Source organism: Muscardinus avellanarius, assembly GCF_963383645.1.
Source record: "Muscardinus avellanarius genome assembly, chromosome: 12".
Lineage (NCBI taxonomy): Eukaryota > Metazoa > Chordata > Mammalia > Rodentia > Gliridae > Muscardinus > Muscardinus avellanarius.
The window spans coordinates 43344327-43357632 of record NC_137798.1 but is presented as its reverse complement, the minus strand read 5'-3'; the positions used below and the strand labels follow the sequence as shown (position 1 = coordinate 43357632).

The 13306-nt window shown below is 36.5% G+C and overlaps 1 protein-coding gene across 1 annotated transcript in view; it reads right to left on the bottom strand.

Moving 5' to 3' along the window:
• The window catches only part of TTC6 (tetratricopeptide repeat domain 6), a gene marked incomplete at both ends in the record, with an annotated part of 184150 nt that overhangs the window by 26883 nt on the left and 143961 nt on the right, over nt 1-13306 (bottom strand). Inside the window, 4 exons of the mRNA XM_080707135.1 lie at nt 7261-7374; nt 9228-9368; nt 10163-10312; nt 11290-11424. Coding sequence (XP_080563261.1) covers nt 7261-7374; nt 9228-9368; nt 10163-10312; nt 11290-11424 — 540 coding nt within the window. The remainder of the gene's footprint in view (nt 1-7260; nt 7375-9227; nt 9369-10162; nt 10313-11289; nt 11425-13306) is intronic.

Below are 13306 nucleotides of genomic sequence, written 5' to 3'. Positions count from 1 at the left end.
CACTTTCTTCTCAGCAGCCCATGGAACCTTCTCCAAAATAGATCACATCCTGGGACACAAAGAAAATACCAGCAAATTCAAAAACTGTAATATAATTCCATGCATCTTTTCAGACCACAACGGAATAAAAGAAATCAACAACAGGAAACTCGAAAGAAAGTATTCAAATTCATGGAGAATGAATGATACACTATTGAATGACGAATGGGTAAGAGCAGAAATTAGGGAAGAAATAAAGAAATTTATGGAAACAAATGAAAACAGAGACACAACCTACCAAAACCTATGGGACACCATGAAGGCAGTACTAAGAGGAAAGTTTATTGCATTGAGTGCCCACATAAAAAGGACGGAGAACCACCAAGTAAAGAACCTAATGACACAACTCAAGGATCTAGAAATTCTGCAACAGTCTATTCCCAAAGCCAGCAGAAGGCAAGAAATCATCAAAATTAGAGCAGAAATAAATGAAATAGAGAACAAAAAAAACAATTCAAAGAATCAATAAAACAAAAAGTTGGTTCTTTGAAAAGATTAATAGAATTGATAAACCCCTGGCCAACCTAACTAAAAGAAAAAGAGAATCAACTCAAATTATCAAAATTAGAAATGAAAAAGGAGTTATCACCACAGATAGTGAAGAAATTCAAAATATTATCAGAAACTACTTTAAAAATTTATACTCCAATAGACTTGAAAACCTGGATGAAATTGATAGATTTCTAAGCACAGTTAACCTCCCTACACTCAACCAAGAGGACATAGCAAGCCTAAACCAACCAATAACAACCAAAGAAATAGAAATGGCAATAAAAATTCTTCCACCAAAGAAAAGCCCAGGCCCAGATGGGTTCCCAGCTGAATTCTACAAAACTTTCAGTGAACAACTAATACCAATACTTCATAACATGTTCCGGGAAATTGAAAGAGATGGAACTCTCCCAAATTCCTTCTATGAGGCCAGTATCACATTAATCCCCAAACCAAATAAAGATACCTCAAGAAAGGAAAACTACAGACCAATATCCTTAATGAACATAGATGCAAAAATTCTAAACAAAATACTAGCTATACGCATTTAAAACTATATCAAGAGAATAATACATCATGACCAAGTCGGTTTCATCCCAGAAAAACAAGGCTGGTTCAACACACGCAAATCAATACATGTTATTCACCACATAAATAGAACTAAGAACAAAAACCACATCATCATAGCAATAGATGCTGAAAAAGCATTCGACAAAACCCAACACCCATTTATGTTAAAAACACTGCAAAAAATTTTGATAGAAGGAAAGTACTTCAACATCATCAAGGCAATATACTGCAAACCCAAAGCCAACATTATATTGAATGGGGAATAACTGCAAGAATTTCCGCTACAGTCAAGAACAAGACAAGGATGCCCACTATCACCACTCCTTTTCAATATAGTTCTTGAGACTCTTGCTGCAGCAATCAGACAAGAGAAGGAAATCAAAGGAATCCACATAGGAAGAGAGGAAGTAAAATTATCCTTATTCACAGATGACATGATCCTTTATCTGGAAGACCCAAAGAACTCAACCAAAAGGCTTCTGGAGCTGACTGACAAATTCAGCAAAGTCATAGGTTACAAAATCAACCTAAAGAAATCAGTGGCCTTTATGCCAACAACGAATCCACAATGAAAGAAACAAAAACAATTCCATTTCACTATAACCTCAAAACCAATAAAATACCTAGGAATAAACCTAACCCAAGATGTAAAAGACCTCTACAACAAAAACTATAAAACATTAAAGAAAGAAATAGAAGACCTTGGAAGATGGAAAGATCTCCTGTGCTCATGGATAGGCAGAATAACTATCATCAAAATGGCCATTTTGCCAAAACTGATCTATAGGTTCAATGCAATTCCCATTAAAATACCAGTGACATTCTTCAGAGACCTAGAAAAATCAATCATGAACTTCATATGGAGAAAGAAAAGACCTAGAATAGCCAAAGCAATTCTCAATAACAAGAAACACGCAGGAGGCATTACAATCCCAGACTTCAAACTATACTATAGAGCAATAGTAGTAAAAACAGCATGGTACTGGCACAAAAACAGATATACTGACCAGTGGATTAGAATAGAAGATACAGAAACAAACCCACACATCTTTAGTCAATTAATCTTTGACAAAGGGGCCAAACACATACGCTGGAGAAAAGACAGCCTTTTCAACAAGTGGTGCTGGGAGAACTGGCTAACCATTTGTAAAAAGATGAATCTAAACCCCTATATCTCACCTAACACAGGAATCAACTCAAGATGGATCAAAGACTTAGAAATTAGACCTGAGACTGTGAAGTTAGTAGAGGAGAACATAGGTTCAACACTACAACATTTTGGCACAGGCAGTAACTTTCTCAACAAAACCTCCAAAGCTCAGGAAATTAAAGCAAGAATAAACAAGTGGGATAACATCAAACTAAAAAGTTTCTTCTCATCAAAAGAAACTATCAATAACCTAAAGAGGAAGCCTACAGAATGGGAAAGGATCTTTACCAGCCACCATTCTGATAGGGGGCTAATATCCAGAGTATACAAAGAGCTCAAAAGACTCTACACTAGCAAAACAAACAACCCAATCAAGAAATGGGCAAATGAACTAAATAGACACTTCACAAAAGAAGAGATACAAAGGGCTAATAGATACATGAAAAGATGTTCTTCATCACTGGCCATCAGGGAGATGCAAATCAAAACTACACTGAGATACCATCTAACCCCAGTCAGAGTAGCAAGCATAAAGAAATCAAACAGCAACAAATGCTGGCGAGGATGTGGGGAAAGAGGAACTCTTTTACACTGTTGGTGGGAGTGCAAACTAGTTCAGCCACTATGGAGATCTGTGTGGAGATTCCTGAGAAAGCTGGGAATAGATCCACCATATGATCCAGCTATATCACTCCTGGGTATCTTTCCAAAGGGGTTGAATTCAGAGAAATACAGCAACATATGCATACCTATGTTCATAGCAGCACAATTTGTAATAGCCAAAATATGGAACCAACCCAGATCACCATCAACAGATGAATGGATAGCAAAACTGTGGGAAATACACACAATGGAATTCTATTCAGCCATAAAGAAGAACAAAATTATATCATTTGCAAGAAGATGGAAAGCCCTGGAGAACATCATGTTAAGTGAGATCAGCCAAGCACCGAAGGAGAAGGTACATATATTTCCTCTAATATGCCCAAACTAGGAAACACAGAGGATACCAGTGAGACTCCAGATAATGGAGGGGAAATACCAGCAAAGTTTGAATGGAAAGATAGGAGAGGAGGAAGGCTGATTTTGATTAATGAGGGTCTACAGCTGAACATGTGTAAAATTATGAATAAGACATGGTTAACCTGGACAACCATTGGTGGAAGGGGGAAGAGAAAATGGGGGCAGGGGGGAGAGGGCACCAAATATAGTGTAAATTTATACTATTTATGTTCAATAAAAAATTGTTAAAAAATAAATAAATAAAATAAAAATAAAAAATAAAAAACGAACTTTAATTTCTCTTTAGTGTTTTATTGTCTTTCTCACTGAAGTATATACGCTGCATGGGGCCAGAGCTTATCTATGCTGTTCACCCTGACTACACATAATTGATGTCAGTAAGTTTTTATCAAATAAATAAATCATGAATCAATAAAAATGGATCTTAATAAACCTAATAAGCACTTATAGAATAATGACTTCAAAATGTTTTGAAAGATGCACTCATTGTTCTTTGAAGACAGTAATCTAAACTGAAGGTTTATCTAATAAGAAGACTCCTGTTATCTTTTTTCAATTCACTGAATAAGTAGTTTTGCTGGTCTCTATTTTGCCCTTGAGGAACTAAAGGCATCACAAATTGGGATTGGAGTCTAGTCTCCTGAATAATTTTCCTAGTAAACATTTTGTCAAAAAAAAAGACATATGGTTTTATAAGACAAAGGCTGACTCTTAAATGCCTGTAGCACTTGCAACTAAAAATGGCAAGTAAATAGTATTTTACTTTTTTGCTCATTGGCCCTATTTAGCTATAGCATTTTCCTATTGGACATTTCAAGTGTCTGATAATATTGCACAATTAAATATCCTGTGTGTATACTGTGGCATAATTATAACTAATCATTGCTAGGGCTGTAAAATATAATTAATAATACATGGGAAGCAAACTAGAGGGTTAGCCACAGATTATCTAACATTTCCTTTTCTAGAATTACAGAATATAAAACATATAACATGCATAGAGATCTGCTAACCAGCTAAATATGTGACACAAGGATAAACAAGTGCTAAGAATTAAGAGGTCATGAAGGTCAGTGGGGATGGGAACCTGGAGGTACTGATGAAGAGGGTGAGTGAGGGCCTGGGCCTTTCCTGGATTCGTATCATCCTCTGCTACTATTATTGGTTTCTCAGATTGGGGAAAGTTACTTCACCCTAGGCCTCATTTTCCTCACTTGCAAATGTGGTATATCAAACACGTAACCTACGTCATAAGAGTCCGTTCAGAAATATTTAGATGATATCTTGGTAAAGCATTTAGCCCAGTGCCTGTGGCACAGCAAGCCCTGGGTCGGGGGTGGCATTGTGTTTATAGCGCAGTGGAATCTGAATTCACCTTTATTTAGCTTTTCGGAAACCCTGTCTTGGGAGAATACCTGAATGCATTTTTCACAGCAGACGCTTTTTCTTTTTTCTCAGCCTGGTGATGGCAGGAATGCTGAGAACAGGTGGGGGAAGGTAAGAAGGGAGGAGTTGACACTGTAGAATGACCTGGCCACCTAAAGACTGTCAGCCCAGAAGCAAACAAACCTGTGAGCACCAACACAGGCCTCTAACTTCTTCTCTGACTTGGAGGACTTGGCTAATCTCTCCCTACTTCCATTTCCTCTTCTATAAAATGAGGGGCTAAAGTGTGTTGGGGTCCAGGTATCTCCAGAGTCACCAATACTTCATTACCCTTGTTTGTGTGTTCTTCAATCACAGGCACTGGGCTCATTTCCGTGCCTAAGTAACTGAAATGTAGGGGCTCTTTCCCCACCCAGCCCATTGTTTCAATTATCTGAATGGGGGAGGGAAGGAGTCCTCAAAAACACCTGCTGTGCAGGTCACTAATAAAGGATTCTTTCCTTAACTCCTGGAATCTCAACCACTCCCTTGTAAAGAATTATTTGTTTGTCCTCGTTTCTGAAGGAAACCTGAGAATGTGGGTGCCAGGAATTCTGCATCCTCTTAGGAATGATGCTTCTTAACTTCTTCCCTTCAGAGCTTGTAAATTCCTAAATTTCTGAGAGCTGTAAACATATTTAATTAAGTTTCACAGAAATTGGGCAGCATGTCCACACAGAACGGTGGAAATGTGGTACCTTTCTTGTATACTTGTATTGGTGCATTATAATTGCACATCATAGTGAGGGTCAAAGCCATACGAACACACATACACACAGTACTTGGTACATTTCTTTCTGTGTCCCACCCGGGTCCCCTACCTCCCTCGCGCACGTTAGTGAGATTGCTAGTGATACGTTTCTCTATGAACATAACATTGTATTTGGTCTTTTCCTTCCTCAGTCCTCTTTTTCCCCTTCCCCTATTTCCACGCCCCTATTCCCTCCCACTATTCTAAGGGCCTCTCTCCTTTTTTATCTGAAGTCCCTTTTATTTCCTTTTTTCTCCCCAGTTTCCCCATATGAGAGAAAACACATAACCCTTGACTCTCTGAAAATGGCTGATCTCACTTAGCATAGTATTCTGTAGTTGCATACATTTTTCTGCAAATGACATGATTTTATTTTATTCTTCTTTATGACTGAGTGAAATTCCTTTGTGTGAACCACATCTTCCCATCCATTCATCTGTGAAGGACACCTGGGGTGGACCCATACTTTGACTATAGTGAATTGTGCTGCTATAAACATGAATACTTGTAATCCCCGCGCTTGGGAGGCGGAGACAGGAGGATCGCGCAGGTTCGAAGCCAGCCGCACGCTGGCTTAGGAGACCCTGTTTCCAAAATGAAAATGTAAAAATAGGTCTGGGAGTGTAGCCCCGAGGTAGAAGGGCTTCCAGGAACCCCAGTACCACCAAAAAATAAAAATAAAAATAAAAATAAATAAACATGAATATGCATGTATCAATATCGCATTCTGACTTTAATTAATTCTTTCAGAAAGGTACCGAGGAGTGTTATGGCTGGGTCAAATGGTGGTTCCATTCCTAGTCTTTGAGGGAACCTCCATACTGATCTCCACAGTGGGTGTACTAATTTACAGTTCCACCAACAGTGTATAAGTCTACTTCCCCACCTCCTTGTCGGCATTTATTATTATTTGGATTCCTGGTGACTGGAGTTAGATGGAATCTCAGTATAGTTTGATTTGTATTTCCCTAATTGCTAATGATACCATTTTTTTTTTTTAAAGAAATGCTTCATTTACTCTGGAACAGGCAGACATGGGAAGGGAGAAACTCGAGGATAAGAGAGAAACAAATGGATGGCATGAAACACTAAAAGTCCACAGTTCGCCTGCCCCACGATGAGGAATCCTTAAAGAACTGCCATACTGTCAAGAGGTGAGGAGGTGGGAGTTAGACTAGAAATTACAGATGAGAGTTTGCATAAGCAGACACTGGGTCAACACAAAAGGAGAAAAAGGGTTGTTGTAGCCAGTTAGGCCTTCAAAATACAGGGGCAAATACTGGTCACTGGCCCCCAGGTGGAAACTGTCACTTCAAATCCTCTGCCATCATCTGGTGTTGGGACTGTACAGACAAAAGTACTTCTTCCAACTGCTCTAGTTAATGTTGAAATTGGGATGCAATATTATCACTCCTGATCACTTCTATAAAATTCTGCAGGCCATGTATCAGTAGAAACATTTACTCGAATGATATTTTTGTAGTATATGTTAACTTATATATCCCTTACATGCATTAACACTATAGAATTAATTTTTCATTTGACTTCACTTCAGAAATTGTATAAGAAAATAGTGAGCACAAAGAAATCAAGTATTATTTAAAACGGTTCTTTGGTTTCTCAACTTTCATTAGTATATATTTTCATGGGAGTTACTTTCCAAAATTACAGGAGAATAAGAAATTACAGGTACTTTAAATGTATGCTTTTTAACATGTTGTTTACTTATTGCTTATTGAAATCAACAAACCATTGAATACATGTTGTTTCTTAAATGCTTTAAGCTTGTTTACTAAAGTGATCCTCTTACCCTCTGAAGTTCCCTTATCTTGGTGTAACATAATGCTCTGTTATAAAATGCTAAGTAACAGTTTTTGTCCATGTTGATAGCTGTGGTTAAATCTGTAATAGCTAACTTGAAACTCTGCAGAGAAAAAATAATTGAGAAATTCAGATCACAACAGGCAGAAATTTAACTGCAAAACAAATTCCTGATTCTGTCAAAAGTTTTTGAAATGCTCACTTAATCATCCTGCGTATAACTTGTGAAATGAAGACAAGTTAATCTTTCAAAGTTAATTAAGAAGATTTCCTGCAGGAATTCTTAGTGTCTCTTACCTACTAAATAAAACTAACAATATCAACAACTTTAATTTAGACAATTATTTTATTACCGGTGTTGCTATATGGCATGGAGAAAACGATACTGATTGGGAAAAGAGAATGGACCCGCATTCATGCAGCAGACACCCATCAGAGCCTGCTTACTTCTGCCTCTCAGGCTGTCATTCGACAAAATAGTCATGTTTTCTACCCACGTTCTCTTTTGTTCCTGCTTTGATTCTCTTCTGATGCCTTATATCATCCATTGCTATAGATAGTAATTTTCATGGAATTAGCACATAATGCAAGGTCTTACCTTTGCTTTTCAGTGTTATTTGCAAAATATTTCATATGAAATAGCTACAAGGAAAAGTAAAAAAAAAAAAAATCAAAGTATTCCATGAAGCATCAGTTATTGATGGCGCTGTTCACACCAGTCATTTCTGTGTAAGAACCAATCGGAAACTCAAGCAATGATTTTGTTCTCAGTCACATGTAACTCTATTATTTAAAATAGTAAAGAGAAGTTAAACATCCCAAATGCCCAACAGTTAAGTAGTTATAAATAAATTATGGTGTAGTATTATGCCATTATAGAAATGTTATCTTCACAGGTTAAGTATAAAAAGCAGGACACCATAAAAACTATACACATGGCATAATGCCATGTTATACACTGTCAGGAAAATAAAAGACTAAATGCAAATACTCTAAAATGCTCTTCAAAGTTATAATTGGATGGTAGGATTTAAAAATTCCCTACAACAAATATATACTACTGTCTTTAAAAAACAAAACATCAGAACAAAATTTATTTAAAATGCAAAATCTCAAAATCAATATAGAATGAGAACAAATCTACCATTTGATCCAGCAATACCACTTCTAGGTATCTACTCAAAAGATAGGAAACCAAACTACCAAACTAATGCATGTGTATCTATGTTCATAGCTGCACAATTCACCACAGCCAAACTATGGAACCAGCCAAGATGTCCATCAACAGATGAATGGATTACAAAACTGTGGGATATGTACACAATGGAATTTTACTCAGCCATTAAAAAAACTCAATTACATAATTTTCAGGGAAATGGATGGAACTGGAGGACATTATGCTAAGTAAGATTAGTCAGTCACAAAAAAATAAGAAATCAGATGCTTTCCCTAATATGTGAGAGCTAGGGAGAAATGGGTAATAGGAGGAACTCTAGATGAAAAAGTAAATCCTATAGAGGAGCAAACAAGACAACCTAAAGGAGGAGAAAGGAGGGGGTAAGAGGAAAATCTCTAAAACACACAATGCATTTAACATATTGAAGTCAACCACTAAGCCAAGCAAGGGAAGAAGGGACGGGGAGGGAATGGGGTGGGAATTGGGTAGGGATTAAATCAGTGATGTGTACATGTATATCCACACAAGTTTTTTACCCCAATATGATGTATGAATATAATGCACCAATAAAACATTTTAAAAAAACAGTATCACTATTTTTTGAGCAAATGCAAATTGAAATCCCCTTTAGTGTACTATAGAAAATTATTCTATATAGTTTTGCTCTTTATAACAGAGCAATTCCTCTATCAGAGAAGAAAGGGAAGTTATCCCCTCCTTAGCACCTAGAGGATCTACCAACTCTAGAATTTCAGTAAATCATTCAGGAAATTGCCTACCCTATTGTAGTATTTCAGAACTCCTCTGTAGACATAGGCACGCACACTCTCAGGATAAATTCTGATGGCTTCGCTGCAGTTCAAAATTGCTTTGGAGTATCGACCTTTTAAACCATAGAAGGCTGCACGACTTAGGTAGGCCTTTTCAGAGAAAGAGCAAGGAAAGCAGGAATAAATGTTGTAGTGAAATCATCAGTTCTACCAAAATTATATTAAACTTTGAACAAATCTATGCACCCAAATATAGTGTTAAGATATAGTCCTTCCTACTTCCCAGTCTCTTTTATTAAAAAAGTTTCAAACACACAAAATGCCTGAAATAATAGCAAGAACACTCATATACCAAAACCACCTAGATTCCATAAATATTAGCATTTTGCTTGCCATAGTTGGTTTAAATATTTTTCTTGGACTATTGGAAAACAAGTTGTAGACATATACATTTTCACCCTACAACCTCCACTATGTGTCTTCCATTAAAAAGGCACTGCCCTACATAACGACACTGCCATTATATACTAAAGAATATTACTAGTAATTCTCTAAAATTATTCAGTAATTAATGCAGAATGGTTGTGCTTAAAAGCAGGATGTAGTCAAACTTTACCTATTAAATTTGTGTTGTCTCTATAGGCAGAAATCTATATGATTGTAAAATAAGGAATAAAACTAATAATAGCATATAAATTTAAGTTATTAATAGACAAATTAAATACTGCCAATATTTTTATACAACCCAATTCACAGAGCACATTTACAAACATGAAAAATTACTTTTAGTTCCAAATGAAATACATATATCTCAATTATCAAAATATGGTTAGTTGAAAACTGTGTATAAGTACCAACTTGTCACTAATAGCAAAGTCATCTAAAGGATAGTTTTACCAAAATTAACATAACCTCCAAATCAGTGATATCATGTATTTAAATACCTGGTAATGTTTTGGATTGAGGGTTAGTGCACGATTAAAATCCAGAATTGAAGTATCCCTGTGGAGTTTTACTTTGCAAACCCCTCGTTGATAAAAGCCATCTGCAAAATCAGGATTTGTTTTCACAGCTTTTGTAAAAGACTCAAAAGCCTAGAAAAGCACATTGTTGAATCACAAACCTCTTAGTGATAGAATATATTATTTAGTAAGATTAATAAATTATAGTAGTAACTATTGTTTTAAAAGTTTCTTTCTATTGTCTCGTCATTTTATTTTTTATTTTCTTGGTGGTACTGGGGTTTCTGGAAGCCCTTCTACCTCTGGGCTACACTCCCAGACCTATTTTATATTTTTATTTGGAAACAGGGTCTCTTAAGCCAGCGCCTCTGGCTTCGAACCTGTGTGATCCTCCTGTCTCCGCCTCCCAAGCGCGGGGATTACAAGCATGCGCCACCACACCCGGCCTTGTCTGGTCATTTTAAATATGATCCCCAGTGAATCTTGTGGGGCAAACAAAAGATATTTAGGAAAAAGTCAGATTTATAATTATAATTAAGGACCCCTTATTTCCAGAAATGGAGTTGTGGAATATATAACAATGGCCATTGGGTAATATCAATAATTTTATATATTTTTTGTTTCAGCAACAATTTCAAAGTGTATAAAATAGTCAAAGACTAGATAAATGCATAATCATTGAATCAACTGATTTTCAAAGAATCTGGCCATTTTAATGATCGGTTTTAATCTGATTTGCATTGTTCAGTTATCAATAAGAAAAATCAAAGTGTTCTAATCATTACCCATTTATTCTGTAGTACACTGAAACACTCAGTTTAAATTATTTACAGCTTAATAAATAAAGTCATATTAGTATAATGAACTATTTTGCTATAATAATTTTCTACAGTTATATAGATTGTTTCAGTGGGAAACAAATATTAGTCTTCAGAATTTTATTGACAAACATCAAATAAAATGTATAGATTAAATAATTGATGGGAATTACAAGGTACAGATTGACTATAATAAACCAAACTTTGTAAGTAGCTTTGGACATAGAAGTGAATGCAAGCAACTAATTTCTAAAGTCACAAATAATCTATGCTTCTAAATATATGAAATACCATTTGGAAGTTTCCTTCCTCCATGTAGCAAAGACCCAGGTTGTACAGACAGTCTAATGAAATAGCTGTGGAACTTGGTCCTCTATCTGAATGAGAAAGGACTTCCAAGGCCTTCTTAAATGTTTTCATAGCTTCCTATAGTGATTAAAAATAGAGAGGGGGGAAATGTTTCTTTCTATTATTTATGTAACATGATAGCCTTAAATGTTCAAAGAAATGCAGATCACAAAGAGGCTCCACTTTCCCTTCACACAGGTACATGAAGATGACCACAGATCGTTTCAGTACACCCCAAGAAGAATATCTGATTCCATAGTACATTCGGGGAACCCTGCACAGTACCTGCACCATAAAGCAGGACTTAAGCAGGCTCATACACACAGGGTTTGGGAACAATAAATTCTAAATTATAAAGGATATTTTCTTGCAGTAAGTCAAACTTAAATTTATGGACTAGTTTATGACCAATTTCCTAGTAATTTCCCTGAGTGGAATATTGAAAAGCTACTAGGATAGTAAAAGTACTAATAATATCTGATATCATTTAAATCAACTTTATTTTGTCCTGTTGAGCTCTTAATGGAGTTCTACTAGCACCAGCAGGCACCCATTTAAATTGTTTATTCGAAATAGTTAAAACCCATTATTTTAAAAAAGTTATTTTTCCAGATAGAAATGCCATTTAGTAATGAATCATCATGTATATTTATATAAAAATGGAAACAATCTTTACTTGTCATCTCATTTGATTATGTGAAAGTGCTAAAGAAACCAAGAGATTTAATTTATATATGCTAAGCGTCTTTCTCTCTCCCCTTGAACAATGAATGAACACATTACTCTGTGTTGACAGCTCACCTCCACATCCGTCCTCTGTCCACACTCAGAACATGACCCTACTGTAGAAAATTTGGAATGCCTCTCAGTTTCCCTCTGTTTTACTTTTCTATGTATCAGTACCTTCGTGAATTCTCACTGGTTTTTTTTTTTTTTCTTATCTTCCCACGGCTTCCTTTATTTTCCTTTTTAGAGCTTATTCCTTCACCCCTTCTCCCTCTGCACCACCTGATCACAATTTGTTATTTCCTTCCTCTTTCCAACCTCTATCCCTTCATTGTCTCCTTGAGTCCATAGAGACTTGGGTTGGTTCCAGCCTTCCATCCCATTTAAATTAATGAGCATACCTTCACTCCCTCCTGCTCCCCCCACCATCTCTTCCTCCTTGGCTACTCTACAAAGTCGTCCTGGGCCATCTGAGGAGGAGGTGATTGCAGATAAGTTATGGCAGCATTTTGAAAACAGCACTGTGGCTGCTGTGGATAAAAGCTTGGAAGAGTACCATTCTATCATAATTCAATGAAAAGCTTTTAAAATACATGGTCTGAACCAGAATAGTGACCCTAGATATAGAGAAAGGAAATGGACTGGAGAGATTAAAAAGTAGAACCAAAGTGACATCACCATTGATTGGGTAGAAGAGGTGAAACGGCGACACCAGGATTCTATCTAGAGCAACAGGGACCGGAGGCAGCGAAAGTCACAGCAAATATTATGAAGAATTCTTAAAAGGATGGAGAGGCTAACAACTTTAAATATGGACAAGAAACAGTGAAACTCACTGAGAAGTTACCACTGAATTTGCAATGAGATCATCAATGAAAATAATAAGAGAGCTTAATTCCAAGCAAGGGTGTAGTCCTTTTGTATTGGTTAAGATCAAACTGTCACAGATTTAACAGACTAAAGTAGCACACATTTAGTAGGACATCGTGGTGAATGCCTATAATCCCAGTATTTGGGAGGCTGAGATCCTCAGCAATGTAGTGAGACCTTGTTTCAAAATTTTAAAAAATAAGCCATGTGTAGTGGCGCAGGCTTTTAACCCCAGTACTTGGGAGGCTGAGACAGGAGGAGTGCACAGGTTCGAAGCCAGCCTCAGCTACTTAGTGAGGCTCACAGCAACTTAACGAGACCCTGTTTCCAAATAAAATATAAGAAGAGATCTAGGGGTGTATCC